The sequence below is a fragment of the Squalius cephalus genome, assembly GCF_949319135.1.
Source record: "Squalius cephalus genome assembly, chromosome: 8".
Taxonomy (NCBI): Eukaryota; Metazoa; Chordata; class Actinopteri; order Cypriniformes; family Leuciscidae; genus Squalius; species Squalius cephalus.
The window spans coordinates 33,980,567-34,007,821 of record NC_137129.1 but is presented as its reverse complement, the minus strand read 5'-3'; the positions used below and the strand labels follow the sequence as shown (position 1 = coordinate 34,007,821).

The window sequence follows — 27,255 nt, the reverse complement described above, 5'->3', positions numbered from 1 at the left end:
TGCGAGAGGTCCCGGGTTCAAATCCCGGACGAGCCCGGTGTTTTACTACTAACGCCTATAAAACCACAGAACCTGACTTGTAATATCATTACGTATCTAGTCACGTACAGCGGCCCAAGGCGCCTGTCAAGACTTGTAGTAGTGTTGTGCAAAAAACTCCAACCAACCAAGACTTCTGAAAGACTCCTTGTGCTTATTTAAGGTATACTTCAGAAAATTAGCATAGCTCAGAGTATTGTAGCAATGTGATTTGCTCTCTGTATTTTTAGTCCCTTTGGTAGGAAAGTGTCTGATTTGAATCTAAATGCAGTATAAATATAATGCAAATAAAGACAGGACACAAAATAATGTTACATAAAGTTCCTTCTATTTCCAGCTTGTTCAAACATTTGGCCATAACTGGATGACATAATTTGTTTTTATTCATTTCTGGCATAACATACCTCATTTCATGATGAAAATGACATAATGATAAAGAGAATTTGACAATTGTTCATCATTGCATAATGCACAGTCTTGAACCCAGATGTAGTTTTCATAAAATCCTTGTGTTTCATCCAATGTGTTGGATTGGCGAGATCACAGGATATTAGTTATTTATCTGCTCCTCCTGATAGGTGGAGGTGGAGATGGCTCCGTATGGATCCACAACAGTTTGAGCGCAACGCACGACAGTAGCAAACAAGAAGAGAAAGAGAAGAAAGAGAAAAAAGATGGCAAAGCCCAAATCCACATCGATCTCCAGCACTGGCGGCACTCGCTGGTCCATCTGTGATGTGCGTTACAGGAAACTGAGATGTTATCCACCCTGTTTCCTTGAAATGTAGTCAAATTCCTTTGGTAGAACTGGGACAGATACTGGTACAATGGCAATCCCTGTTTCAGTGATTGTTTTTTGACAGGAGATCTTCACTGCGCCCTTGCGAATTGGATCCCAGAATACGAGTGCTTGCTTACGGTGGATAAAGCCACATCACCCTGATTTAAAAAAAACAAAAAAACATCATTATCAAAATGAAGCAGTAACATCATACAGGCAATGTAACTAAATATTTGCAGCCCACATTTGATGTCAAATGAATTAAGGCATGATTGAACATGAATTATAAATCAACTGAAATCTAAAGAAACTTGACAGGATCTGTTCCCATTACTTCATCAAGAAACAAGACAGGGGGGGTATTGATGCTAAAGGATGAGATATAACCCTTCATTGGCTCTGTTCTAAAATCTAGAAGTTGTCTACTGTCTAGGTGTCTAAGTTGCAGTCACATTAGCAAAATTTCAGCCAAAAGGGCCCATTGTCTATTGTCAATAGTGTTGTGATTTATGACGCACAGCTCACACAGAAGTCACTTTCAAAGCAAGCAGCTTTCTGTTCATCAACATGGCACGACCAATTTGAACCCTTTGCAAAATCTGTGGGGGGAAATTTCACCCTCACATGAAATTCCTGATCGCATGGATTCTTATTGAAATTACTGTACATCACCTGCAAAGATTTGCCAAAAATTTGCCAATGTGATTGGAAATAAAAGCAAATAAAAGGTGCAGTTACATTTACAGTTGTTCGCAGGTCTCAGTAGTATTTTAATCCCACACATATTGTCTTTTAATTTCTAATTTGTCTTTTTTTGTGGCCACGGTACGTTATAAAATGAAACCCTGTCATTTTTCTCATGACTGCATTTTAAAAATAGCCCAATTGTGCAGGAAAACTGCAATTTTTTAGCAGACTTTGCAAGTTGGTCAAGCTGATCACACACACTCGCTGCACTGACCAACAACAAACTTCTTGGTTTGAAAGTGACATTCTACATCGCTACACTATTGACAGTAGAAAAATGAGTTTTTGCCTACAAAATTTCACTAACGGCACTTTTAATAAGGTTGCATAACTGAAATAGAACCTCAAAAGTGACAAAATTTGGAAAACTCTATTGCTGCGTCCAAAAACCACATACTGTCTTGAGTATATACATTTGAATTTGAACTTCCTTTGCAACTGTTAAAAAAGTATGTTCTATATAATATGAATGTGTGTAGTGTGAATGAAATTCGGACGTACTTCATCTGTCATGGTGTCATTATCACGTTACCAACCAGCATCAGTTACGTCGCTTCACTGCCATTTGTAAATCCTCTCCCGTGGCCTCATGTGATAGTAAAGTGTCCATCGAATGCACACTTCAGAATGTCACTGGAAGTAGTAGATCATCCGGGGACTTTTCGCCTACTGTTTTTCGAATACTATGCATTCGGACATACTACTCTCTGTTGGCGTATTGTTTTTTGCATACTATATAGTAGGTAAGTATACAATTTCGTTCGCAGCGTACATGTGTAGCAATTTAGCATGTTGCTAAGCTAAAAATATGCAAGCATGAAGTGGCTAAAACAGTCACTTTTTATTAGATTGTCAATTGTTTTTATTTATTTTGGGGATATGTGGACACTTATTGGACGGAATTATCTTTTCACTGTGCTCATAACAATGAAATATGGGACTGGCTTTTCTGCTAAAAGATACATGTGAGCTCTGGCTGTGTTCAGTTCAGTTCTCCATGCTAACCTCTACATGACACACTTCTACATTACCAGCTCTGCTCTAACTCTGACAATCTTTCAGTCAAACATCTCTGTTCTTCAAGTACACAAGGTGGACCCTCATCAAACAGAGCATTTGCATATTTGCGGCCTCCTCCTGGCACCCAAGCCATTATGAATAGTTTAACAGGAGTTGAATGACAGGAGTTGAATTGGGTTTAGGCTGGCTGTGGATCAAGCCTTGGACTTTACTGAAGGCCGTGGTCCAGTCACACGCCAGGTTCAAATGCATCCGTAACTCAAGCAGGCCTCAGACCAAATAGGTAATGACACGTCACACCAAGGGAAAAAAAGAAGAACAAAGAAGAACGTGATGGAGGGGAGAGGCCTATACCAGAAAGACAATACTCAACAGCAATTAAGTTCGCCATCGGGGGCAGCGTGAAGAGAAATTGAGTCAATGCAGGGAGGCGATACCTTTCATTTGATTGGCCGCCAAGCCAGATAACGGATGGAACAAGAAAGAGTAAGGTGATGTAGTAGAGATATCCTTTCCAGTTAGCTATGGTTTCTACACTCACGTTCAGGAGAACGAGGAGGAAATTGTTTAGTAAACTATGAGATGGGGCCATTTCCAAAACCTCTTATAAATAATGAACAGTCCCAAAGTGATTTTATAAGGGTAACCGAATAATGCTTAGCCAATGCACAACTAATCTGGTGCCCCATGGAGGTAGATCTCATTTCAGGTACTACACCGCTGCTGTTTAGGAATAAAATATTACAATTAAGTGGTCAATAATCAACATTTGAAGTGGATCAAAAAAGTTAATCAAAGTTGTCCTAAGACAAGAACGGGTATTGTTCAGAATTCATGTATAACTTTGATGAAAGGTTTTGATTCACTTCAAATGTTGACTGTATATCATTGAATTATTTAACATTAATTGCTAATAATATTGATATGATTTATTAAATAGAATAAGAAATATGAAATATTTATTTGTATTACCCTGCTTTCATTTTAAATGTTAAGAAAAATATTTATCATCACCCTGAACATAGAACATTTTACTAGTGAAATTTTGGCAGAGACTAAACTTCAGGATTTTTTTGCCATACGCATGTGTATAATTGACAAGATACCAGGTGTTTAATCATAAGAATCAGAAATGGAAATACTGTCCATTGCTCTTGGTTTTATTTATAACATCTTGGAAAAATCTCTCTGAATTCAATTACTCTGTTATTAATAAGAATAAAATAACTGTTTTTTAGCAATGATGATAATGTTTCTTGAGCATCAAATCAGCATATTAGAATGATTTCTGAAGGATCATGTGACACTGAAAGAATAATAGCTGCTGAAAATTCAGCTTTGTCATCACAGGAATAAATTACATTTTAAAATATATCAAAATAAAAAACAGTTACTTTAAATTGTAATAATTTTTCAGAATATTACTGTCTTTACTGTATTTTGAATCAAATAAATGCAGCCTTGGTGAGAATAAGAGACTTCTTTCAAAAACAAATACACAATTTTAATTACTCTAAACTTTTGTCTGGTAGTGTAGCCTATTTATGCATGCCTTATTTTTGCAGTAAAGTGACAAAAATAAAATAATATTAAGTATGAATATTAGAAAATAATTCTATATTGCCTTTCACTTCCATGGAGACTTTAGCACAAAAAAATTAGGCATAGATAACATTATATCTGTTATAAATGAATTTGGCATCATGCACTCACCTGTTTTACATGTCCCATCCCATTCTCCTCAGAGCGGTACAGACCTTATTTAGATAGATTACACCGAGCACATGATTAAAATGACCCGTAGGCCAGAGTACCATAGAGATATGGAGGGACAGAGCTGGATCACCGCTGAAAGACATGGAGAACTGAACTCAAGTGTGCAGTCGCTGTGACCCTTATGTGTGGAGGTAGAAAAGTGACACGACCACATTACCATAGAGGACCAATTACAGTCAGTGTGTGATCAAGCTAATTGCTGATCTGAGATCAGATTTCAGCCCATAACCCTGCATTAAGGCTAAGCGACATAGTGTGGCCGGTAACTGATCTAAGATATTAAAGTGGCAGTTAACTGTAATGTTGTCCAAGGTTCATTACACAGGGGAGAGTCAGGTAGCCACAACAGTGGAGAGTTACACCGGATGGTATTAGAGATGTGAATATATTTAGTATGGAGCCCCAAACATGACATGCGGTGGAAAAATATGGCCACAAATTAACAATTCATTCCCACGACTTACTAATACGTCAGCATGTTTTACTAATTTGTTCCCTTGTGCTGTCTAGAATTGGAGGAGGGCTAATCTCTGAGAAAACAAAGGACGTTTCTGGAAACTAACATTTGAACTCCCTCTTTCAAAATTAGCATCCCCATCTGAGACGCAATCACACCTCAGTGTTGTCTTATCAGCATTTCTTTCCCCATGCATCTCTTCTCTCCACTGCTGAGATCATCCTGAAATTCACCTAAAAATCTATGGTTTAATATTTGTATCTATGTAGTAATGTCACTATTCATGTTTGGCATCATTTGAAATGTCTCTGGTAGGCTAATGTCTCAGAAGTAAACCAAAAGGTAATAAAGGTTTTAAGAGTTTAGAGATACTTTGCTTACTGTGGTGGGTGTCTTTCATGCAAATTACCCTCTGTCTCCAAAAAGGTGTAAACTAGGTCTGGGGTCTTGGTTAATGCAAATTCCCATTGTTAAGGGTAGCATGTAAAGAGTGAACAGCAACGGTCCTAGTACTGAGCCTTGTGGTACACCATACTGAACTTTTGATCGATAAGACATCTCTTCATTTACTGCTACAAACTGATAACGGTCAGATAAGTATGATTTAAACCATGCTACTGCAATTCCACTAATGCCAACATCATTTTCGAGTCTATTTAAAAGAATGTTGTGGTCGATAGTGTCAAATGCAGCACTAAGATCGAGTAACACTAATAGAGAGACACAACCACGATCAGATGATAAGAGCAAATCAATTGTAACTCTAATGAGAGCAGTCTCAATACTATGGTACGGTCTAAATCCTGACTGAAAATCCTCGCAGATATCATTTCTTTCTAAAAAGGAACATAGTTGTGAGGATACTGCCTTTTCTAGTATCTTTGACAGAAAAGGTAGAGATCGGCCTGTAATTGACTAATTCTGTAGGATCAAGTTGGCTGGTGTCTCTATTTTCACATTCTGTGTAATAGAATCGCCAATAATTAGGGCACATTCAACAGGATTCACAGTGGGTGTTTCACTGAGTGGGGAGAATCTATTTGTTACGGTAATCGGTATAGCTGTGTTTTGACCCGCGACTACCACGTCTCACCGTCACCCAGTTGCCCTGCTGCACAGGCTCTACAGCCGGAACCGAACAATGTACAGAGTTCACTAAGCTAGTTGCATCCAAAGCAGTATCTAAAGCCCTTGCACTCTTACTATCCTCAATTAAAGTTTGGATGCGTGTCTCTAGTTCTGAAATCTTCTCCGTCAGCCTGACTATCTCCCTGCATTTATCACATGTACTGGGTACCCTTAGTACTGACAGAGAAGGCTATGCTATACATGTGACACGAAGTGCAATTGACAATAAGAGTAGAAGATGACATGACTCATCGTTTGCTGACTGATCCTACTCACCACAGTTGTTCGTAAATGGATTCGTAAAAGGCGTGCGAGAAAAAATAAATAAAGACGGCAGGCATAGATGGCACGTTAACAGGCTAGTGAATTACTAGCGTGTTGTGCTAGCGATAACGATTTAGACTGAAGCTAGCGATGTCAGGTGATGAGTAAGTTATATTTAGCAATATAAACAACAAGGAATGATAGTAACTAAAGATTCAAAACAGAAAGCTATACAGAGCATACAGACGCAAACCACTCAGCAGCAAGGCAGACAGGAGTAATCGATCAGCAGACCTGATAAGGATCATCAACGCTATAGACTGGGTACACGCCTTCTTGACAATGGTGTTCCCTGGTGGAAGCGGCCTTTCAGCAGGATAAAGCACCCTGCCACACTGCACAAACTGGGATGTGCTGGACCAACAAGTTCGATCCACAGCGACTCAACCTCACAACCTACAGGACTTGAAGGATCTGCTGCTAAAGCCTTGGTGCCAAAAACCACAGGACTCCTTTAGGGTTCTTGTAGAGTACATGTCTCAGCAGGGACCAGTGTAGAATTAACAGCATATTAGGCAGGCGGTCAGAGTGTTTTGGCTCATCGTTGTATGTATATACATTTTGTGTGTGTGTGTGTGTGTGTGTGTGTGTGTGTGTGTGTGTGTGTGTGCGCGTGTATGTATGTATGCATGCATGTATGCATATATATGTATAAATAAATATGAAAACAGACAAAAGAAAACTGTCATCCACAAGAATCTTTATCTTTCATCATTGAATAAGGACAATGCAAAATACAACAAAACACAGGCAGTTTGGACACTGATCAAACAGTTTATGCTTGTGCAGTAGACCCAGAGTTGACAGGACATGGTGGGGGGATTGGTCTTGGCACTGGGCCACAAGGAGAGATGAATTTGAATGGATGTAAACAGAGGAGGAGTGAGAGAGAGAGAGAGAGAGAGAGAGAGAGAGAGAGAGAGAGAGAGAGAGAGAGAGAGAGAGAGAGAGGAGGAAGGTCAAGCTTAAAATCTAAAGGTGATGAGGTGAGGAACACAAGGACAACAAGCACACATGGAAACAACACAAATAAACATTTGCAAATAAGGCACTTGTGAAAACATTCGGAAACTTAAAATAACTTTTTAAAGCCTATCCAGATGTCCCGTTCCACTTGCAAAAGTGCACCTGTATTGAAACTGACTTTCATATACATCATAAAAAAACAAAAATAAAATAAAAAATACTGGACCACAATTTGTAAAACTGTTGCTTAATTATTATTATAATAAGAGATAATTGTTAAACCTGACCTTACGGTTGACTATGAAACTTAAAGGGACAGTTCACCTAAAAAATAAACGTTCTGCCATCATTTGTTCACCCTCATGTCATTCCAAACATGTATGACTTACTTTCTTCTGTGGAACACAAAAGAAGATTTTGTTTTTGTCCATACAATACAATCAATGATGTCCAAATTTTGTCTGCATCCCAACGTTCTTCAAAATATCTTTAGTGTTGCACAGAAGACAAAGTTGGAATGACATGAGGATGAATGTTCATTTTTGGGTATACTCTCCCTTTAAAGTTTCATATGACCTCATGTAAAGCAGCAGCCAATGGGCAAACATAACATACTGGAGGACATATTGGACTAATTCCATAACTGAACCTGTTTTTTTTTTTTTTTTTTTGAAAACTATGGAATTTATTTCCAATAAATACCATAAATGCAAACCAGAGGTTCAGTTATGTCAAAACGTTTGCTGAAAACACAATCATTATAATGCATTTTACATAAGACAGAGTTACAAAGTGCATCCAACAGTCAATACTGATTACTGAAATAATTTATCATATTAATGGAAGAGACAAAAACATAAACTACAGGTTTGTCTGCCAAGTACAGTTTTGTTGTTGTTGTTTTTTCACAAAGCAATTTTCCACCTACTGCATAAATTATCAGCTTATCAGGCTTGCTTAAAAAATCTGGACCTTAAATAAAAATAATCTTAAATGAAAAACCAACAAAAAAAGAACAAAAAAAAAATCTTTAAAATAACTCGTATGTGTAACTGATATAACTAAGAATGAGTCTTTAACAAATGTGTTACAGGACACACGCTGAGCAAAACACAAACATTAGTTATGAGACACACACATTTGTTGTTTCATTACAGACACAACAGTTACTAGACAAACGTTAAATGAAAGAGAAAAAAAGCAGCATACTGATTCAGCGACTTTGGGACAGGCTATCATGGCATTACAAATCATGAGTCTTTGTATCTCTAAAAGAAGCAAAACTGGGTCAATAATGTTTTAGTGCAACTGCATTAGAGAAAGATCAGTGAGGAAGACCCTCGGTATACACACATCTGCGATGAAGTGTGTTTAATAAAGGTAAGCAGGCGCGTGAAGGTCACTTGGTGAGACTGCTATTGTCAAGTGAACAAATGGGACGTGAAAAAAGAAAAATAATTCCAGTCAGTTTCTGGCAACTTAAGAACACAAATACTGGGAAATCTGACAGTTGACCAGAAAAAAAAAAACATGCAAAAAACTTACTGACAACTAAAGGGAGGATAACAGTGTGTGATGCCCAAAAAGAGAAAAAGAAATTAAACGTATGAACAGCAGTACAACAGAAGTTCAACTTTGTACTAATAAGGTACTAAACGCGTACTAAACTGGAGGGAATATTTCCAGTAGAACAAGTGAATGTTGGATTCACTAACATTAGACAATCTATATTGGTTATTTAATGATACAGTGCCTGTTAATAGTGTTTTGAATAGTTTGCAAGGGGTAAGAGGTTATTTTGTTCCTCTTTTTTGAAGTATGTCTGTTTCCAAAAATTAGTATCACATTTACTACATGTACTGTATATATGTGTGTATTTTGTGTGTGTGTGTGTGTGTTTGCTCTGGGCCTTTTCTATCTATCAAACACCCCTGACATTAGTTTGTTGGTCTCTCTCGTCCATGTGCACATGAAGAGGAGTGTTGTACCTCCTCTCTCGTCTCTGAAAGCATCACTCATTCTTGCGGTGATGGTTGTTGTTTAGGGGAGAGTGGCCGTTCTGCACCGCTCCATTTTTCATTGGTGTCTCGTCGTCCACCTCATCCTCAGACTCCGTTTCTTCTCTGTCACTCCTCTCGTCCTCCACAATATTCTGCGGCAGGACAAATTAACTTTGATGAAGCTTTAAAATCCTTGCGATTCATATATCTTAAAATTCTATAAATAAAATTTTAGCTCAAACCCAAACATTAAGGTTCTGTTAGAATTTTCTCACTCATGTCATTTCACATGATTTTTTCTCTCATTTGGAACACAAAGCCATATTTAGCAGACTGTTCAAGCTGCTCTTTTTTGTCAAATTAACAAGGAATGGTGATGATCACCATTTATTTTCATTGTACGGAGAAGAGCAGCGTGGACAATCTGCTAAATATCTTTAGTTTTTTCCATGTGTGAAAAACTGTTTGATCGTAAGCAACTGATTTTGAGTCAACCGACCATTTAAAAACGTACACTATGCAACTTTTGGCCCTCTAGTGGTTAAAAAACAAAACTGTATGCATTTTGCAGAAGAACATTGTTTTGGTTGTGCTTTGACTCTGCATGACTGAGCGGATGAATATGGTTTTTTATGTTGAATCTGACATTTATAACTTTAAGAGAAAAAAAATATATTTTATGGGGGAAGGGGGCTATTTTCATCTTCTGGCTTTGAAATCAACAGTTACAGAACTATAGTGTATGAAATGCCAAAACGAAATACCCAAATCAGTGCAGTCTGTGTTGGTTAACTTACATTGCCTGGCAAGAATTTGATAGCCATACGCAGGATGAGTACGGCCCAGAAGATGTGCAGACACAGCAGCACAAACAGCAGCCCGTTAAAGAAGTAATACCCAAAGAACGGACGATAAAGCGTCGCTGGATACACCCAGGTACAATACATGATCCTGAGAGACACAGAAAAGAGAGAAAGTGAGTGTTTTACATCTGACATTTACCTAGCAGTGAAGAGAAAAGGCATATGGAGTTCATTTTAAAATGTATATAACCATAACTAAAGACTGGCATTTCAACCAATCTTGGAGACAAGCACAAATTACTATTTATAGAGCTTTCATTTGATAACTCTTGACAAATATAGAAAGTGTCAAGAGAGATTAATGATTTATAGTTTAATAATAAACCTTGGGATCAAAATAGAAAATTATTTAACTCACCCAAATGGGAAGATGACGAGTCTGGTGATTATGAAGACGACAGCAAATAAGATGAATATGTAGTTGCACGCTTTTCTCCAGCCGGCATAGTTAAACATCTTGGCAGACTGTTATAGGACAGAGAGGACATGCGTTTTTGACTCTTGCACAAAAGCACCACTAGGGAGCAGTGTTACACACCTGCATTGAAGGGTCAGTTCACCCAAAAATAAAAATTGTATCATTAATTACTCACTCTCATGTCATTCCAAACCCGTAAGACTTTTGTTCATCTCCAGAACACAAATGAAGATCTTTTTGATGAAATCTGAGCAGTTTCTGTCCCTCCATTGACAGCTACACAACTATCACTTTGATGCTTCAAAAAGTTTTTAAAGTGATCGTAAAACTAACCCATATGAATTGAGCGGTTTAGTCAATTTTCTGAAGACACGATTTCTTTATATGATGAACAGATTGAATTTAGGCTTTTACCCACATATAAACATTCATCAATTCACACATCAGTTGTGGTAAACGGAAGCTCAAGTACGTTCGCTTGATGTGCGAGAACCAATGAGGTTCATTCTCGTGTTATGCAGCACGTTTGAGCTTCTGCAAGAGGTTTGTTCTCGCGCATAAAGCAGGTTCGGTTGAGCTTCTGTTAATTTTCGCTGATCAATGTTTATATGTGAATAAAAGCCTAAATTCAATCTGTTCATCAAAGTCTCTTCAGAAAATTTGGACTAAACCGCTCAATTCATATGGATCTCTTTATGAACTTTTTGAAGCTTCAAAGTGGTAGTTGCGTAGCAGTCAATGGAGGGACAGAAAGCGCTCAGATTTCATCAAAAAGATCTTCATTTGTGTTCTGGAGATGAACAAAAGTCTTACGGGTTTGGAACGACATGAGGGTGAGTCCTTAATGACAGAATTTTTGGGTGAACTATCCCTTTAACAACCATGACAGACTGAAGTAGATTTACTGAATTACTTCTGGCTTTTGCAGAATCTACATGAACTTGAAAGCATATGAAGCTCAGTAACAGCACTGGACAAGATTTTTTTTATATAAAACTTAAGCTTACAACTATCAATATAGGATACCTGTGAAATCATGGACTGGACAGGACTGGGATCTGGATGTGGATGTCACGAAACTCAATAAAGTAGGCAAGACCTATATATGTGATAAAATTATTTTAATGGTGACTAACATTATTTTAATGTCAATTTTGATAAGTCCATGATCAGACTACTCTCCTTACTGATTTTACATCGGATGGGATGCTAGCTGCACTTGAACCACCGAAATGATATTTATTTTGCTCAGAAAGTTTTCAAAAAGATCTTAATTTATAATAAAGCTGTAGCAGGTAGTTTTAGTTAAGGTATTCAGCAAAGTTCAAAATAAACAAGGAGAAGCCACAATTAAAGAGACTGCTATCGGGAATATGGATGGGATTAGACTTCTCAGAGGAAGTTAGCAGAAAAACCATATGTAATTTGCTCTATGATATTCACTGAAATAGTGAGGATATTAAAAATCAAAGTATGTCTGAAATACAAATTTACCAAACCTCTTCAGAGACAACTAGCCCTATCCAAACAGAATTAAATCAACTCACCACAGTTCAAGCATTCTGTTAAACAGACAAACTGCTTTTCACTAAAATACATTTATTCTAATGTTGCTTGAAAAACGTTTGTTTTTTGAATTGAAGTGTAACAAAGTCAAAGCTCCAGAGACACAGTCTCAAAGCTAATGTTCTTCAGATATTCCATTACCTCCAGCAGATAGTCGGAGGCGTCGTGCACCAGCATAATGAGGGTTCCTGCTCTGATGTAGTTCACACACCAGGAGAAACTAATCAGCACGATGGTGGCAACATGGTGCACTATTTGTTCTTTAAAGTCCTGAGGAAGAGAGAATGAGAGGCAATATTATCTTAACAACAAAATAATACAATGGCTTTAGACATACATCATCATAGTGCCATGGCATTATTTGGAGTACCAGATAAATAATATAAATATGGAATACTACCAATCAAAAGATTGTGGTCAGTAATTCTTTTTAAAGAAGTCTCTTAAAGGGTTAGTTCACCCAAAAATGAAAATTAGCCCATGATTTACTCACCCTCAAGTCATCCTAGGTCTATATGACATTCTTCTTTCAGACGAATACAGTCGCAGTTATATTAAAAAATATCCTGGCTCTTCCAAGCTTTATAATGGCAGTGAATGGCCGTTTATGTTTTGAAGTCCATAAAAGTGCATCTATCCATGATAAAAGTGCTCCACGCGGCTCCGGGGGGTTAATAAAGGCCTTCTGAAGCGAAGTGATGCGTTTGTGTAAGAAAAATATCCATATTTAAAACTTTAGTAAAATAACTAGCTTCTGGCTAAACGAACATACAGTACGGATTCGACTTAAGTCTAAGCGCAACTTATGCGACGTACTGCTGATATTTACGCTACGCCATGACGCTACTTCTGACGTCCTAAGTGGCGCTTTAGGCGCAAGTAGACTGCGTATGGCGTAAGCTAGAATTTTACTTTGTAATGTGTTAAATATGAATATTTTCTTACACAAACGTATCGCTTCGCTTCAGAAGGCCTTTATTAACCCCCCGGAGCCGTGTGGAGCACTTTTATCATGGATAGATGCACTTTTATGGACTTCAAAACAGAAACAGGCATTTCACTGCCATTATAAAGCTTGGAAGAGCCAGAACATGTTTTAATATAACTCTGATTGTATTCGTCTGAAAGAAGAATGTCAGATACACCTAGGATGATTTGAGGGTGAGTAAATCATGGGCTAATTTTCATTTTTGGGTGAACTAACCCTTTAAGGCCTCATTTATGTGATAAATTACAGTAAAAAACAGTAACAGCAAACCAACACACCAGGTTGACTAGACATGAAACTATCCAGCCATGACTTCCTGTTTCACACGAGCATAAATATGAGGAAACACACAAAGGCCAAATTCCCTTAATCATCCATCACATTGGATAAAACCAAAGAACAGTTCTGGGCTGCGTTTCTCAAAAGCATCATGAGCCTTTGTGGAGCATTGGTGGGAATGGTTCTATGATCTACTTGGGCTTTTGATGCTTTTGAGAAACTTGGCCCTGATGTGCAGCAAAAGATTGTTGAGCTTCACAAAACAGAAAGTGGCTGTGAGAAAAAAGCTTTTTGGCAGCAAACCCACTAGATGGGTCTGGTGCACACAGTCACGGTCAGGATCTTTAATGTTGTGGGCCTATTTTTCTGCAGGAGGTCCTGGGCATCTTGTTCAGATAAATGGCATCATGGATTCTATCAAATACCAACAGATAAAAAAAAATCTAAACTTGACAGCCTCTGCTAGAAATCTTATAATGGACCGTGGTTAAATCTTCCATCAGGACAATGATCCAAAACAAAAATAATAAAACAACACAAAAATGTGTCACTCACCACAAAATTAAGATTCTGACCTGAATAGAAAAATGAAGAGGAGTGTATAAACATGGACCGGGGAATTTAAAGGATCTGGAGAGATTCTGTATGGAGGAATGGTCTCTGATCTCTTGTCAGGAGAAACTCAGAGCTGTTATCTTGGCAAAATGGGGTTGCAAAATGTATTGAGTAAAAGGGTGTCATTAATTTTGGCTAAAGTGTATTAGAGAAAAACATTTATTTCATAATGAGATTTTGTAACATTAAAAATGTGTCACTTCAGAATAAAAGTATTAATTAAAAAAAAATTTTAACTGACGCCAAACTTTTGAATGGTAGTGCATATTCCAAAATATCATGGTATTATAATACTCACCAAATCATTGTATTTCTTCACAAACAAACAAAACGCATACAACCTTGTACATAGTGCAGCATCATTAGATTATGCTTGAGATTATGATGAGATTTTTTGCTAAACTGCATCTGTAATATAGCTTTTGCATATTCCCTCTCTTTTTCTATGAATTTAAGGCACTGAATTTGGATTTCACATACTCTGTTGAGTGATATTAGTATGATATTGCTCCAGCTTTAGAGTCAAAGTTCAGGATGAGCACCATAAGACTAGGTAACTGATTAATCGAACCATCACGTCAAATAGATGACCTATTTATCTCAGTTTGTGAAAATATCACCAGGTGACATTCAATCTGTTGCATTTTATTATCTCAGGCAGGTGACTTTTTCATGTTGGATGAAGCTTGATTTAACGTATAACCCAAATGTAAATAGGTTTTGTGTGGATGCATCATCTTATTAGATTCTCGAATGTTCCTTCAAACTTTAGGAAGAAGGTACATTGATGCATCATCTTCATTCGGTTTAGTTCTGAAGCTTTATTCACGCAGTTGGCTAGAAGTTTAAAGGATAGCACTAACATTAGACATACTTCATGAAGAGCTTAAAAAGATAACCTGATGTGCGATCGTACTGTTCTGAGACTCCAATTTCACTGCTTTTTAATGGAGCCCAAGTTGGTTTGCTGATCTTAGCTGGTCTCCTACTTTGACAAGCTTGTCTTCAGCCAGTCTCCCAGTTGAAAAGTCCCCAAAACCCCCTCTAAAACCATCTTTGACATGTTTTTTTTGGGGTGACACTAAAACATTGGGCAAATGATGTAGTAAACTGCTGATGAATTTAAGCCCCCTATTCTTTTCCTGTTGTGGCTTGTGGAGCATTCTTTGTGCTGGAGACAGACTATATAAAAATCCAAATTTATGTTATTAGGCTCTGTGAGACAAGAGATTTTCCACAGGCACACAAGTAAAATATTAACTAACCTCACATGCATACACACGGCAGATAACATCACACTTGACAGACATCTTGTGAAAATACTTGTAAACAAATAATCAACCTTTCAGAACTAATGCTGTGGAAGCTTGTTTCCGCCATAGTGTAAAAAAAAGGTAACTGCAACATTTTAATCTTATTACTCACAATTCATACTATATAACTCACAATTGTAAGTCTATATATCACAATTCTGAGAAAAAAAAAAAAAAAACCTAGAATTGCATATAAACAATTCTGAGAGGAAAAAAGTAAATTGTGAGATAAACTTGCAAGTTATAAAGTTCAAATTGCAAGATGAAGATTTGTGAGCTGACTTTTTTTCTCAGAAATGCGAGTTTATATTTTGTAATTCGTACTATATAACACCCAATTGCGAGTTTATCTCACAATTCTGAGAAGAAAAAAAAAAAGTTAGAACAGTAAGATAAAAAGTCGCAATTACCTTTGTTATTTTTATTCCGTGGCGGAAACAAGCTTCCACAAATACTGGATATTTCTATTAAAAAGATTGACCTTTTTTTTTTTAAATTTAGGCTTTGATATTCTCAGCACACTCACTTTTCGCTTGACATCTGACGCTACGCTGAAGAGGAGTGACATGTAAAACCCTAGTTCAATCATGTAGTACCAGTACTGAGAGGGCAGCAGCGGCTGGAGAGAGAAAGAAAACAAAGAATAATTAATCAAATATGTTTGAAAGATGACATCTCAGTGTGGCAGTCAACAGAACAGATGTCATGATCCAAAGCTGTAGGATTATCTGGAATCAGTTTGCATATTTCCAATGGCAAATTCAAAGTTCTCTGCGCCTCCTTAAACACTCTTATTTACATACTGTAAGCTTAGCAACATGAAAGTTCACTGAAAGATTCACTGAAGGTCAAGGTTGTGAAGACCCTTTTCAAATCTACAATCAATGGAAGAATAATAAAATAAGTGAACATACTAGCATTGGAAACCCCGTCCACATCTCCTCCATTTTGTAGAACCAAGGTTTCTGCAAAAGACAAACAATATGAAGAGAATATGAGCCAAGACAAAGAAGCTCTCGCATTTCATCTCAAAGAAAGCAATGCAGGTCACAAGTATGAAATTACACAATTTAAAAACATGATGGAGGAGTAATCACTAGTATGGGTATTTTAACAGCCAATACCAAAATCTTTTTAACAGCCAATACCAAAAAAGGTTTGTCCAAACTTTGGATCTGTAGTTTATAATTCTGATAGGATATACATGTAATGTTAGCAAACAAGATGTACACGATATTGCTGAAATTAAATGGATAAATTTATGGATAAAAAAAAATTGTGAGTAAGTATTGAATTTAAAAAAAAAAAAAAAAAACACCACTTACTCAAAATTCATTCATATATTTGAAACCAAAAAATCTGTATTATCCCTGGACAAAACTAACAGCATTTTGAAAATGGTACAAGCGCCAACCAGCCAAGATTCAGAATGACTACAGCCATACTAGGAAATATATAAATTAGTGCTGTCAAATCAATTAATCGCTATTTATCACATCAAACATAAAAGTTTTTGTTTACATAATATATGTGTATATATTATATGTCTGTGTGTGTACATACTATACACACTTATACATATAAATTTGTATATATGTACAGTAATAGACAGACAGGCATACACACACATACATATATACATATACATGTATATGTATATATATGTATATATATGTATATATGTGTGTGTGTATGTGTCTATGTATGTATGTATGTATGTATATATATACCCAACCAAACAAATATTATGTAAACAAAAACTTTTAAGTTAGATGCAATTAATCGAATTGAGAGCACTAATATAAATGTTATAGGCCAAAGTAGGATTTGGTTCATGTCGATAAAACTCAAAATGATCAAACATTGGGCGATATACTAGTATATACTGATATAATAACAAACAGGAAAAGGGAAGCGTTTGAAAAACTTACATCAATAAGTGCAGCAAGGCCAGCAATGAAAGCAAGAAGGTAAAAGGTAAATCTCCAACTGTAAGAAAATGTACATCCATTTCAGCAAACGACATATATCAGCAACATAATATAAAAAGCAATGCATCTCTCATATCTATAAATGACATTATTATTTGGATTATTGGTTCCAAAACATTATTTGATCACCAGCCATTCAATTCAAGGGTCTACACTTATTTTTGCATTATGAAGTTATTACAGGACACACAGCAACAAAATGTACAAAAACAAGCCAAAACAACACTGATAGAGTCCACTCACGATACAAACTGTACTATTACAAGACCACATCACGAACAACAGCACCTAAGCCTATATGTAAAGCATCTATGACCTACTATTGTGAGTGACAGTAGGAGACGGCATGATAACAACCTAATTTAAAGGATGTTTTCAAAGCTCAATACAAGTTAAAAGCTATTGACAAGCCTTTGTGGCATAATGTACATTACCACAGAAAATAAAAGACGCAATTACAGTAGTGCACTTACAAGTAAACCGGGTCATGCACTTTTGAAATATGAAGCTTGTTAAATCCCCTACATCAATTATATTTGAACTGTAAGGTTGTGTAAATTGTAATTAGTTTTGTAAGTGGACGAAATTCAAAGCAAGAGAAAAATGCTTTACATAGCCATGAATTGATAAAACTTTGCACAGACTTGGTTGGTAAACAATATCACACTAGTCTTGTGTTGAAACGTATAATATTGAAAACTGCACTCTCAAAACCGTGTGGATTGAGATGTTTGCTGATCAGCCTGGTTATTTTATCTGTATTTTGTTTTTAATTAAAAGTATACATTTTGAGGGACGGTTTGAAAATATTTGAAAAGGTAATCAACATTATCCAAAATGCTTGGGATAAGTCTTAACTTGTATTGAACCCTGCACATTCCTTTAAATCACTTTAATCACACGTGTTGGATGTGTTTCTGAAGCACAAGACAAATAGATGTTGAAATGTCAAGGGTTATGCATGGGTACATTAGCCAATTTTTTTTCCGTTTATTAATACCACATACCGTTTCTCCAGTGTGAAATAGACTTCCTACCACCTAATAGAAAATGTATGTTTTTTTTCTTTGTTGCACAGTGAATATTGTGTAATAATTGCATACCGTACCATTCTCAGATTACTCAATCATTTTATGATGTTTACGAGCAGTCAATTGCTTTTTGCAAGACTTTACAATGATGTAATTTATGACCATTTATGAAAGGATGGGATCGGACGGCCTGTGCGTGTCGCTCTGTACCTGGCCTCTCTGAACTTCTTCAGCTGGTTTGGTCTCTCTTGATTCCGTCGTCGCCGGAACCATCTGTGGATGTGTCTCTCTGAGTACCCGGTCTTTTTACCTAAACTCTCGATTTCGCCCTGTAGAGTAACGTAGAACATGAAGAACATTAACATTTCATGTTAATGGTGAAATATGAGTTGAGTTAGATATGTTATTTATTTAACATAAGCTTGCAAATGAGGAAACATTCAAAAAGAACATATTAATAGGGTTGTTCTGTACTGATGAGTTGGACAGTGTAGAATATGTTGAATTGTACCTGTTTGGGATTTTTACTTGTGATTCTGAAGTACGACTCCATTATGGGGTCGTGAGCCACTCGCACTCGGGTTTTCTCCTTTACGCCCATAGCTGTGGCCAGACGAATGGCCACCGTCCTAAAGTTGATGAACAGTATTAAACTCTCAACACTTGAGTTGGAAAAACTGAAAACACTGCATCAATGTTAACCATATTTAAAACATATTTCACACCATGTCAAACATAATTCAGATTGATTACTAAATGATTCCATTTACAAGACAGATGATGAAATATCAAATATCCTACTTCTGAGCTGCAGTATACAGTTGTTCACAGTAAGTTTAATACTCCATATTTAACACTCCATCTTACACTCCTTTAAAGGTTCACGGTCGCTAAGATTTAAAAAAAAAAAAAAAGTCTCAAATGCTCACCAAGGTGCATTTACTTGAACTACAGTAAAAACAGCAATATTGTGAAATGTTATTACAATTAGTTTTCTATTATGTTGCCAAAGAAACATTTCTTATGATTATCATTGTGCTGATTAATATTTTTTTGGAATCAGTGTTAAATGTTTTTCAGGATTCTTTTATTCTTTTATGATGAAATTCATATATGATGTCTATATATGCACTTCTGATTAAAAAAAAGCCCAGTGCATAAACAATATGTTGCAGATACAATATTGACATTGGTGTTTGTTTACCACATAAAAACATTCATAATCTAACGCTGACCTTTCAAAGACCTGTCGTATGATAAGGAAGACGAGGGCGATGGGCAGGGTCACCCAGAGGTCAGATGCTTTGGAGTAGATGACACCATCGCGATCCTCCAGGTTGGCCCAGCCCAGGCCTTCTGGAAACCACAGCCTCTCGTTCCAGAACCACTCTCTCAGCCCGGACAACATCCTGATGCAGAGGAAGACACACATATGACATATTCAGACATTTTGAAAGACTAGCCTATTATTAAACGGGATTTCGTGGGGCTTCTGGGAGACACATACACACACATCACTCGCACACAGAGATAGGAGTTCATGCTGCGCATCCACAGAAACTTGACATCAACGCTGCTCTGCAACTTCTTTCTTTTAGTTCAATCCACTTACAACACAAATTACAATTTACACAACCTTACAGTTCAAATATAACTGATGTAGGTGATTTAACAAGCTTCATATTTCAAAACTGCATGACCCGGTTTACTTGTAAGTGCACTACTGTAATTTCGTCTTTTGTACATTACGCCATATCATCATTACCTACCTACTGTGAGTTTAATTTCAATGACAGTTTAGGAGATATTCACTAATAATGTTAGACAAGGTGCTGTAATGGGTAAAATCTTAGAAGTAAGGGTTAAGGATCTAAATGAAACTTAAAGCTGCCCTTGTCCATTCATCAAAAGTGAATAGGGATAGAAGCTATTAAACTTTAAAATTCTTTTAAAACCATCAATACACTATATTCCTAGTTTTTATAAGAGCTATGTGTGTGTAAATCAGTTACTCTCTGAAAATCTTTCCATCTCATTCACGTTATTCAGATAAATTAAATGACAGGTATGGTGTTAATAATGCTTGATATACCTTTTTTCTTACGCCTTAATCATTTTTCATTGTGACTAATTTGAGGGTAAGGATTAATTTTTTTATATATATATAAAAAAAGCTATTTTACAGCTTCAGAAGACTTATAACAATTCATAACACATGAGTTGTGGACCCATATGAACAGAATACTTATCCATTTTACATAAATTGATTGACTGAACTGAACAAGACGAGTTTAAGAAAGGATTTAAAACCAAAAAAATGCAGTGCAAGTGAACTGCTTTTGGGTTTTACTAACAGAAAGTCAAACAGGTTTGAAAAGTCACAGGGATGAGGAAATGGTTTTTATTTTCACATCTATGGCGTTAATTACATTACTACCAGTACATTTTAAACTTTGTAGGGATCTTGTCATAGTATGCTGAAATACAAGTTTGAACAGGAATGAAAACCTATTGTAGAGCTGAAAATCAAGTGCCAGGACCATCCACCATAAAAGCGAGAAAAAAAGAAGCCTGGCTGCTGCATATTTTTACTTTTCAGACTCATTAATTACCTCAAATTTTAGTGTGGTAATTAATGCTGTTCCGGGTGTGTGTGTCCACGGTTTGCAGTGCGTGTGTTTGTTTTTACTACTCACTGCTCCTATTGTGTGTGCACTTACTCGGATGGGTTAAATACAGAAGACAAATTCCGAGTATTGGTTACCATACTTGCCCTTCACGTCAAATGTCCCTTGTGAATATTTTATTTATGCTGATTGCATTTTATGTTGCAACGGAGAAGGTGTGAGTCACATCTGTGAAATTTTGTGGGCAAAAAGGTCCATTGTACAATGTTAAGAGTGTAGCAATTTAATCTCTGAAGTTGTGATGTTATCTGCTTAAGTTGTAAGGAACTCTGTTTTCCGGGTCCAAGCCTTCTACTCGTTTCTAGACGTTTATGAGCACTGTTGATTCATATCACACATTTAAGATAAGCTTTTTAATGGTGTACAGTACACTCAGTCTCACGGCATCCCAGACTTCAATATTTTAACGAATCATAAAAGCTGAATAAGTGTGATCATCTGAGATTTGCATATAGAGATAAAGGTTAGGATCGTGATTTTTCAGTAGTTTTACAATGGCACTGTGAGTGTACATTAGCACTTAGTTGTTTGTTTTAGGCAGCTGAGAGCTTTTGGACCAGAAATAGTAACGTCAGACTTAGCAAAAGAGGATTGAGAGACACATTTTTTAAAGTGGAGTATACTAAAAACATTTGATGAACTTTTAATTAGTGTTGTCAAGATGTTAATGCAATTTGTACATAGATTTTTTTTTTTTACATGGAATATATTTGTTTCCATGCATTTTGTTGAGATGTCTTATCTTGTATAGCCTATAGTATTTAATGGTTGATTATTCATGTTGCTTATGTATTCATTGTTATTTGACCCTATTACTAGCCTTTTTTCAACGTATATGTATTAAAACGTGTCTATAATATGCTATAACTATTCTTATTTTGTATTTGGTTCAGTTTGTTAATTACCTTAGAAGTTAATGGTAACTATGGTACCACCAAGAAATACAAAATAAAGAAATAAAACTTTAAACTCCGTTCCTGGAAGGACCAAAAGCAGTTCCACGCAATGCTTCATATAAGAGTTCCTCAGGAAACCTGGGAAACTTTTGAACGGGTTCGGCTGGAGTGGCAAAGTGATGCTTTCATTTTTACAGTTATCAGAGGAATCATGTAGGATTCACAAAATTTGTTTCAGAATCGTGGCTGAAATCGTACAGTGTGTCCCCGGCTTACGTTGCTGGCTTGCAACAGGCTTCAGAATCCGGAGCACACCTAATAATGCCTTAAAATACTGTCTATGGAGGCAGCTCACTAGTGTTTGAACAGAGCGTGTGTTTAAAGTACAATATTTACACATTACACTGCCAAAAAACCTTCATAGAACACAAGTAACACATTAAGAGGACTTAATAAAGATTCAATGCTGCCAATCCCTTAGCAAACACTCATGTCATCCACCCTCAATACTGATAACCCACATTATTCATTCAGAAACTTAATGTGAGCTGATGAGCTATCATTTTAACCACTAAGAAAGTAAACTTTCTGTAAAAGATGAGCTCTCTTGAGAGGGACATGAACACATCCCTGGTACAGATTGGTGAACCATTCACACGGGTCCAAGAAAATATGTGGAGGACTTTTCAATGAAAGCCCCTCCTTATCCTCGTGCTGTCAGTGACACGGTTTGAGCGGATGGGTCGACAGCTGTACTAAAGCCTGCTCTGTTTCAATGGAATCATTCTGAGAGGTCAGCATGACATCATGGCCGCTGTCATTGGCTGGCAGCGGCTGAAAAGCTGCACTGTCACCTGTGGTAATGAGCACTGCTTGGAGCCGGCCAGGCTTGAGAATGAGACGGATTCTCTCCCTTGCTGTGCCATTCTGTGTGAACGAAGAGCTAAACGCACAGTGATAATGCAGACTGTCAGAACGTTATCTGAGCAAGGCTTGAATATATCAGCAATGTCAAAGTGTCAATAAACTTTGACAGAAGACCTGCACTGTTATGACTGAAAATTCAATCATAGATGACTTCATAATTCAGAATCTTTCCTTTTCAGTAACATCTTTTTTTGTTGAGTGGCAATCCAAAACACTGTTTATTGGAAATCACCACAGCTACTAATGGATGTTTTCACAAACTCTGGTGAGTTTGAAATAGCTAAATGTCTCTCAGAGGATTTAATTCATTTCCAAGCATGAAATAAGAGATTGGACTTTGAACATGGAGTCTAAAGACTGTCTGGAAAAGTCAGCTTTTGTTTGCATTCACTCTCAGCTTTGAAGAATTGTTTGGTTAGCAAATACCCAAACTATAAAAAGCAGCTGGAGAGCTGTAGTTGTGTTTTTGTTCGTGAATGAATCAGTGACTCATATTTTTGGCAACCTGACAGAAAAAAAATAAATGAGCTTTGCTGTGTTTTGCATGATAGAATGCATTTGATGCTTAAAATTGCGACGTAGGGGAAGTAGCAAGAGATCATTTATTCCGTATTGTGACGTATATCCGAAAAAATGTAGACCGGAACTTGGTTCTATGTATCAGTTGTTGATTAGATTCTGAGATGTGGGCGTGAGCTTGCAGGTGCGGGACTTAAACGGACTAAAAAAATGAAACATGCAAGGATGAGTTGTTCACAATGAGATTTATAACATGCATTTAGAATTTTCATTGCATGCTGATTTCAGGATGGTATATTCGTCATTAATGAATGATTCAATTTCATTAAAAGTATGCATATTTAAATACAAAAGACTCATGTCCAAATATGCCTATACTTCCATATTATACAAAAAGTCGTAGGTCAAATGAGTATTATGTCCATTTATTCAATATTTATAAAATAGTAGGCGCAAAATATGGATGACCTGAACTAATCTTTTAGTGAACTATTCATTTAAAACATAACAAAAGACATAGATTTTTCTTTTGCAAACTTAAAAATGAGCAGGGCACAACAAAAATAAAAGTTTTCAGCAAAACTCAAAAAATTTTGGAACATCTTGTGAACTCAAGTCCTCAAGTTACGACGTCGGGTGCATTCAACTCACTTTAGTCGGATCAAGATGATGGTGTACCTTCTCTTAATTTCTAGAAAATTAAGAACAAAGAATGTACAGCAGGTGTATTTTGCAGTTTAATGTTTTTTAATTAAGTCATTGTAACTTTATTGTAAACTTTATCATTACATATTATGTTGTTGTTATATTACAATGCTACTATATTTTGTGCAGTGAATTAGCTTATTTTGTTGTAAATAAAAAAGCCTGACACTGTCACTGCCAAATACCTATAAATATGGTGGCTTTCAGCCAGGTTTCTCACTGACACGCCCCAACTCGAAAAGAAAATCCAGAGCTTCCCAGTTCCCACTCGACGTTGTGGTGGAGGCGTGAACTCGTAAATACGATCTTTTCGACATGACTTGATCGCACCATTATCCGTTTACTCCACGTATGCCATGACGTCATACGTAGGTATGAGAGTCCACTTCAAAGCCCTCGAGGCTCGAGTGCAACACGAGACGACAATCACAAGTTGATACGTTGATGATATCATACAGGAGAGATCAGTTAGCCTTCCACTATAACGGTTTACATTAAAACCTGCTTGTGAAAAACAGTCGACGTCCTTTAGCGTGAAAACACTCGTGTCTAACAAGATTCGCTCCTGATGGTCTGCAAAAGACTATCAGGGTAAAAACTAATCCTCAAATTTGCAGTGACTCACAATGCATTATCCGAGCAGCTTTCAAACATGGAACCCGCTAACGTTACTTAAAACCAGGAAAGGTTTTCCAAATTCTTGACGCATTTCGACGTATTACCACACGAACAAGTTACGACGGATATTTGTTCGTAGTATTGTTGTATTCACAACATCACGCGCTACTAAATGTGAGTGTGTAACGTTACTTCCATTGCGCCGTTCCCAGTGTAGCTAGGCCGTATACATCATCAAACAACTGACTTCAAGAGGCGATCGAGCCAACACAAAACACTAGGTTAAAATACAACAAACATGAATGTGTGAAAATACATTTAAGAAAACGACAGCTCAACTCCAAAGAGCGGCGCGGGAATGAGCATAACTGCGTATTACGGTACTTACTTTCAGCAGAAGTGCGAAACACACGGATGTGAGCGCGTGAGGAGATGAGATGAGATGGATTTAGGAAAGGTGCATGAAAAGGGGTGTAATCTCGCAGTTATTCAAGGCAATCTGTACAATTGTGATCGTTCTTCATAATCCATAATCCAGTCTGTCAGCATAGTTTTCTTAAATCCGCGTAATAAGAAAAAAAAAAACCGCCAAAGGAAGCCTGGCGTTAAAGCTGACGTTCAAACTCTTCCACTTTTTGGCGTTTTTCCCGCTTCGTTCACTGTTGGGAGCTCGAATTATAAACTTTTCTCTTCACATGTCCGAGTTTAAAGTGTCTAGACGTACTTTTGCCGGGTGTTGTTGAGAGCCGAATCGAGGCAGGCGAATGAAAGAGAGAAGAGGAGGGCCAAAAAAAAAAAAAAAAAAAAACCGAGGAGTGCGAATCTAAATATGAAGGGCGGGGCAGAAGCTATTTAAGGTGACGTTAAACTGCATGTGAGTAGTGACGTTTTAAGGATGACGAAACCTTTGAGGAAGCTCTGTTATTGTCTGTAAATGACAGCTGTAAATTACTAGGGTGATTATTTTTGGGTCTCAATTGAAAAAATTATCATTGAATTGGAAGTACATAATAGCTGAAGAACCATAATTGCATCACAAGGCATTTCATTTCACGACAATGACACAAAGTCCGTCCAATTTCAGATTTGTATGATATGGATTATAGAGTAGCCTAATCTTATTTAAAACATGATGCATTTGTTATATACACCACTCAAAAACTAACGGTTTGCTATCAATATTAGTTATGCATTTTTTTTTATTATTATTAATTAAAATAATTGCTTTTTCCCTTGTTGAATATAAAAATGTAATATTTTTCAGTTCTTATATAAAAAAAAATCTGTTGTGAATTTTTTTTAATCCAGAAGCACTTCTCATGTCTAATCATTGTATTCAATGTGCATGTCTTTGATTAATAAAACAGCAAATTTAGTTTTGTCCATCTTACAATTGTTGAAATTAGCAGGATAAACAGTAGAGTCTATTAAAATAATTTGTGAGGAATTAAAGTTCATACAGCCACTATAAATATGCAGTAATGTTGATAGACAGCCTTTTCTAAAGCCAATGATATGAAGACTATAGCATACATAAATAATGAGTGAAAATAATGTTCTGCTGCAAAGTTGGTAACAATATATATTTTAAAGATCACAAAATATCACAAATACACATACATTTATTCCGGTAATGACACACAGACACAAACCAAAAAAAATATTGTTTAAAATTTTATTCAAATTTTTTTTTGTAATCGACAGGTTGTGAAACAACAGTTGAAGAAAATAAATAGAATAATAATAATAATAATAATAATAATAATAATAATAATAATGATTGTTCATTAATGGTAAATCTGTAAATAAAATGTCTAAAAATACATGGATTCATCGGAACATGTGCCAATGATCCTCTATCTTCATAAATAATTTAAAAAATGCCCTCCAAGAAATTGATAAATTAATTGCAAAAAAGGATAGAAATCATTTTCCCTAAATAATAATAATAATAATATCCCAAATGTTTAAATCTTGACCTTCATTTTAAAAGCATGATATATACAATGAAATACATTTTTATTCACGTTCGTGAATCTTCTCGAATCATCCACAATTTTTTTTCCATAAAAAGAAAGAAAAAACTAACAAAACAAACAAAAAAAACTCTAACTACAGCCTCTCTGTGATAAACTATATTCAGTCATTTTAGGGAGGATTGCAATATAGGACCAGCATCCTATACCACAGGTCATTTGTTTCTGTAAGAATTAAAGATGAAGAACTATGTATAACTGGACTCAGATTAGAGACCAAGAGCAAAATCCTTCCAAACTCCCAAAACTTCTCTAGCTACCGTACCACCCATGATTCTTTGCTCTGATCGCGTGGACCCAGCCCCACCCTCCCAACTGTTTCGATATGTCTACACATGGTCCCCTGGAATTTCTATATACATATTTCAGATTGCTGCAGAAAGACTTTAGTAGTCCGTAGTTCCTTTGAACCCAGAAGTGAAACTCGTGTAGTACTGACATATTAGCGTTGGTCCCATTTGTGTATGTGTGTGTGCGCGCGCAAGGCGTAGATGTGTGGGTCGAGGGCAGAAAGGTCACGACCCACAAGCACACGGCACAACAGCTTGTGAAGCAGAAGAGTGAG

At 36.6% G+C, this 27,255-nt stretch overlaps 1 protein-coding gene across 3 annotated transcripts; it reads right to left on the bottom strand.

Moving 5' to 3' along the window:
- Window positions 1-346: 346 nt before the first annotated feature.
- cers2a (ceramide synthase 2a) lies at window positions 347-25,473 on the bottom strand. Of its 3 annotated transcripts, XM_079878833.1 has the most exons (12): window positions 25,043-25,473; window positions 19,538-19,711; window positions 18,814-18,931; window positions 18,513-18,631; window positions 17,212-17,269; window positions 16,195-16,245; window positions 15,807-15,899; window positions 12,227-12,355; window positions 10,460-10,566; window positions 10,036-10,189; window positions 9,227-9,390; window positions 347-978 (listed from the first exon to the last, which is right to left on the bottom strand). In XM_079878833.1, exons 2-11 carry the CDS (start codon window positions 19,708-19,710, stop codon window positions 9,250-9,252), a joined length of 1,143 nt encoding a protein of 380 aa, XP_079734959.1. In that variant the 5' UTR covers window position 19,711; window positions 25,043-25,473; the 3' UTR covers window positions 347-978; window positions 9,227-9,249. The 3 variants fall into 3 exon arrangements, with proteins under 3 accessions (XP_079734959.1, XP_079734958.1, XP_079734960.1); XM_079878832.1 differs by lacking the exon at window positions 347-978 and having other exon boundaries at window positions 7,238-9,390; XM_079878834.1 differs by lacking the exon at window positions 347-978 and having other exon boundaries at window positions 7,238-9,390; window positions 25,379-25,446.
- Between the last annotated feature and the right edge of the window lie 1,782 nt (window positions 25,474-27,255).

Excerpts from the sequence above, each read along its gene's own strand:
- cers2a (XM_079878833.1), bottom strand. The coding sequence starts at position 19,710 with ATGTTGTCCGGGCTGAGAGAGTGGTTCTGGAACGAGAGGCTGTGGTTT. Across the intron at positions 18,932-19,537 it reads ATACGACAGGTCTTTGAAAG|GACGGTGGCCATTCGTCTGG; the intron begins GTCAGCGTTAGA and ends CATCAACTTTAG. Across the intron at positions 10,567-12,226 it reads CCTCCGACTATCTGCTGGAG|TCTGCCAAGATGTTTAACTA; the intron begins GTAATGGAATAT and ends GTCCTATAACAG.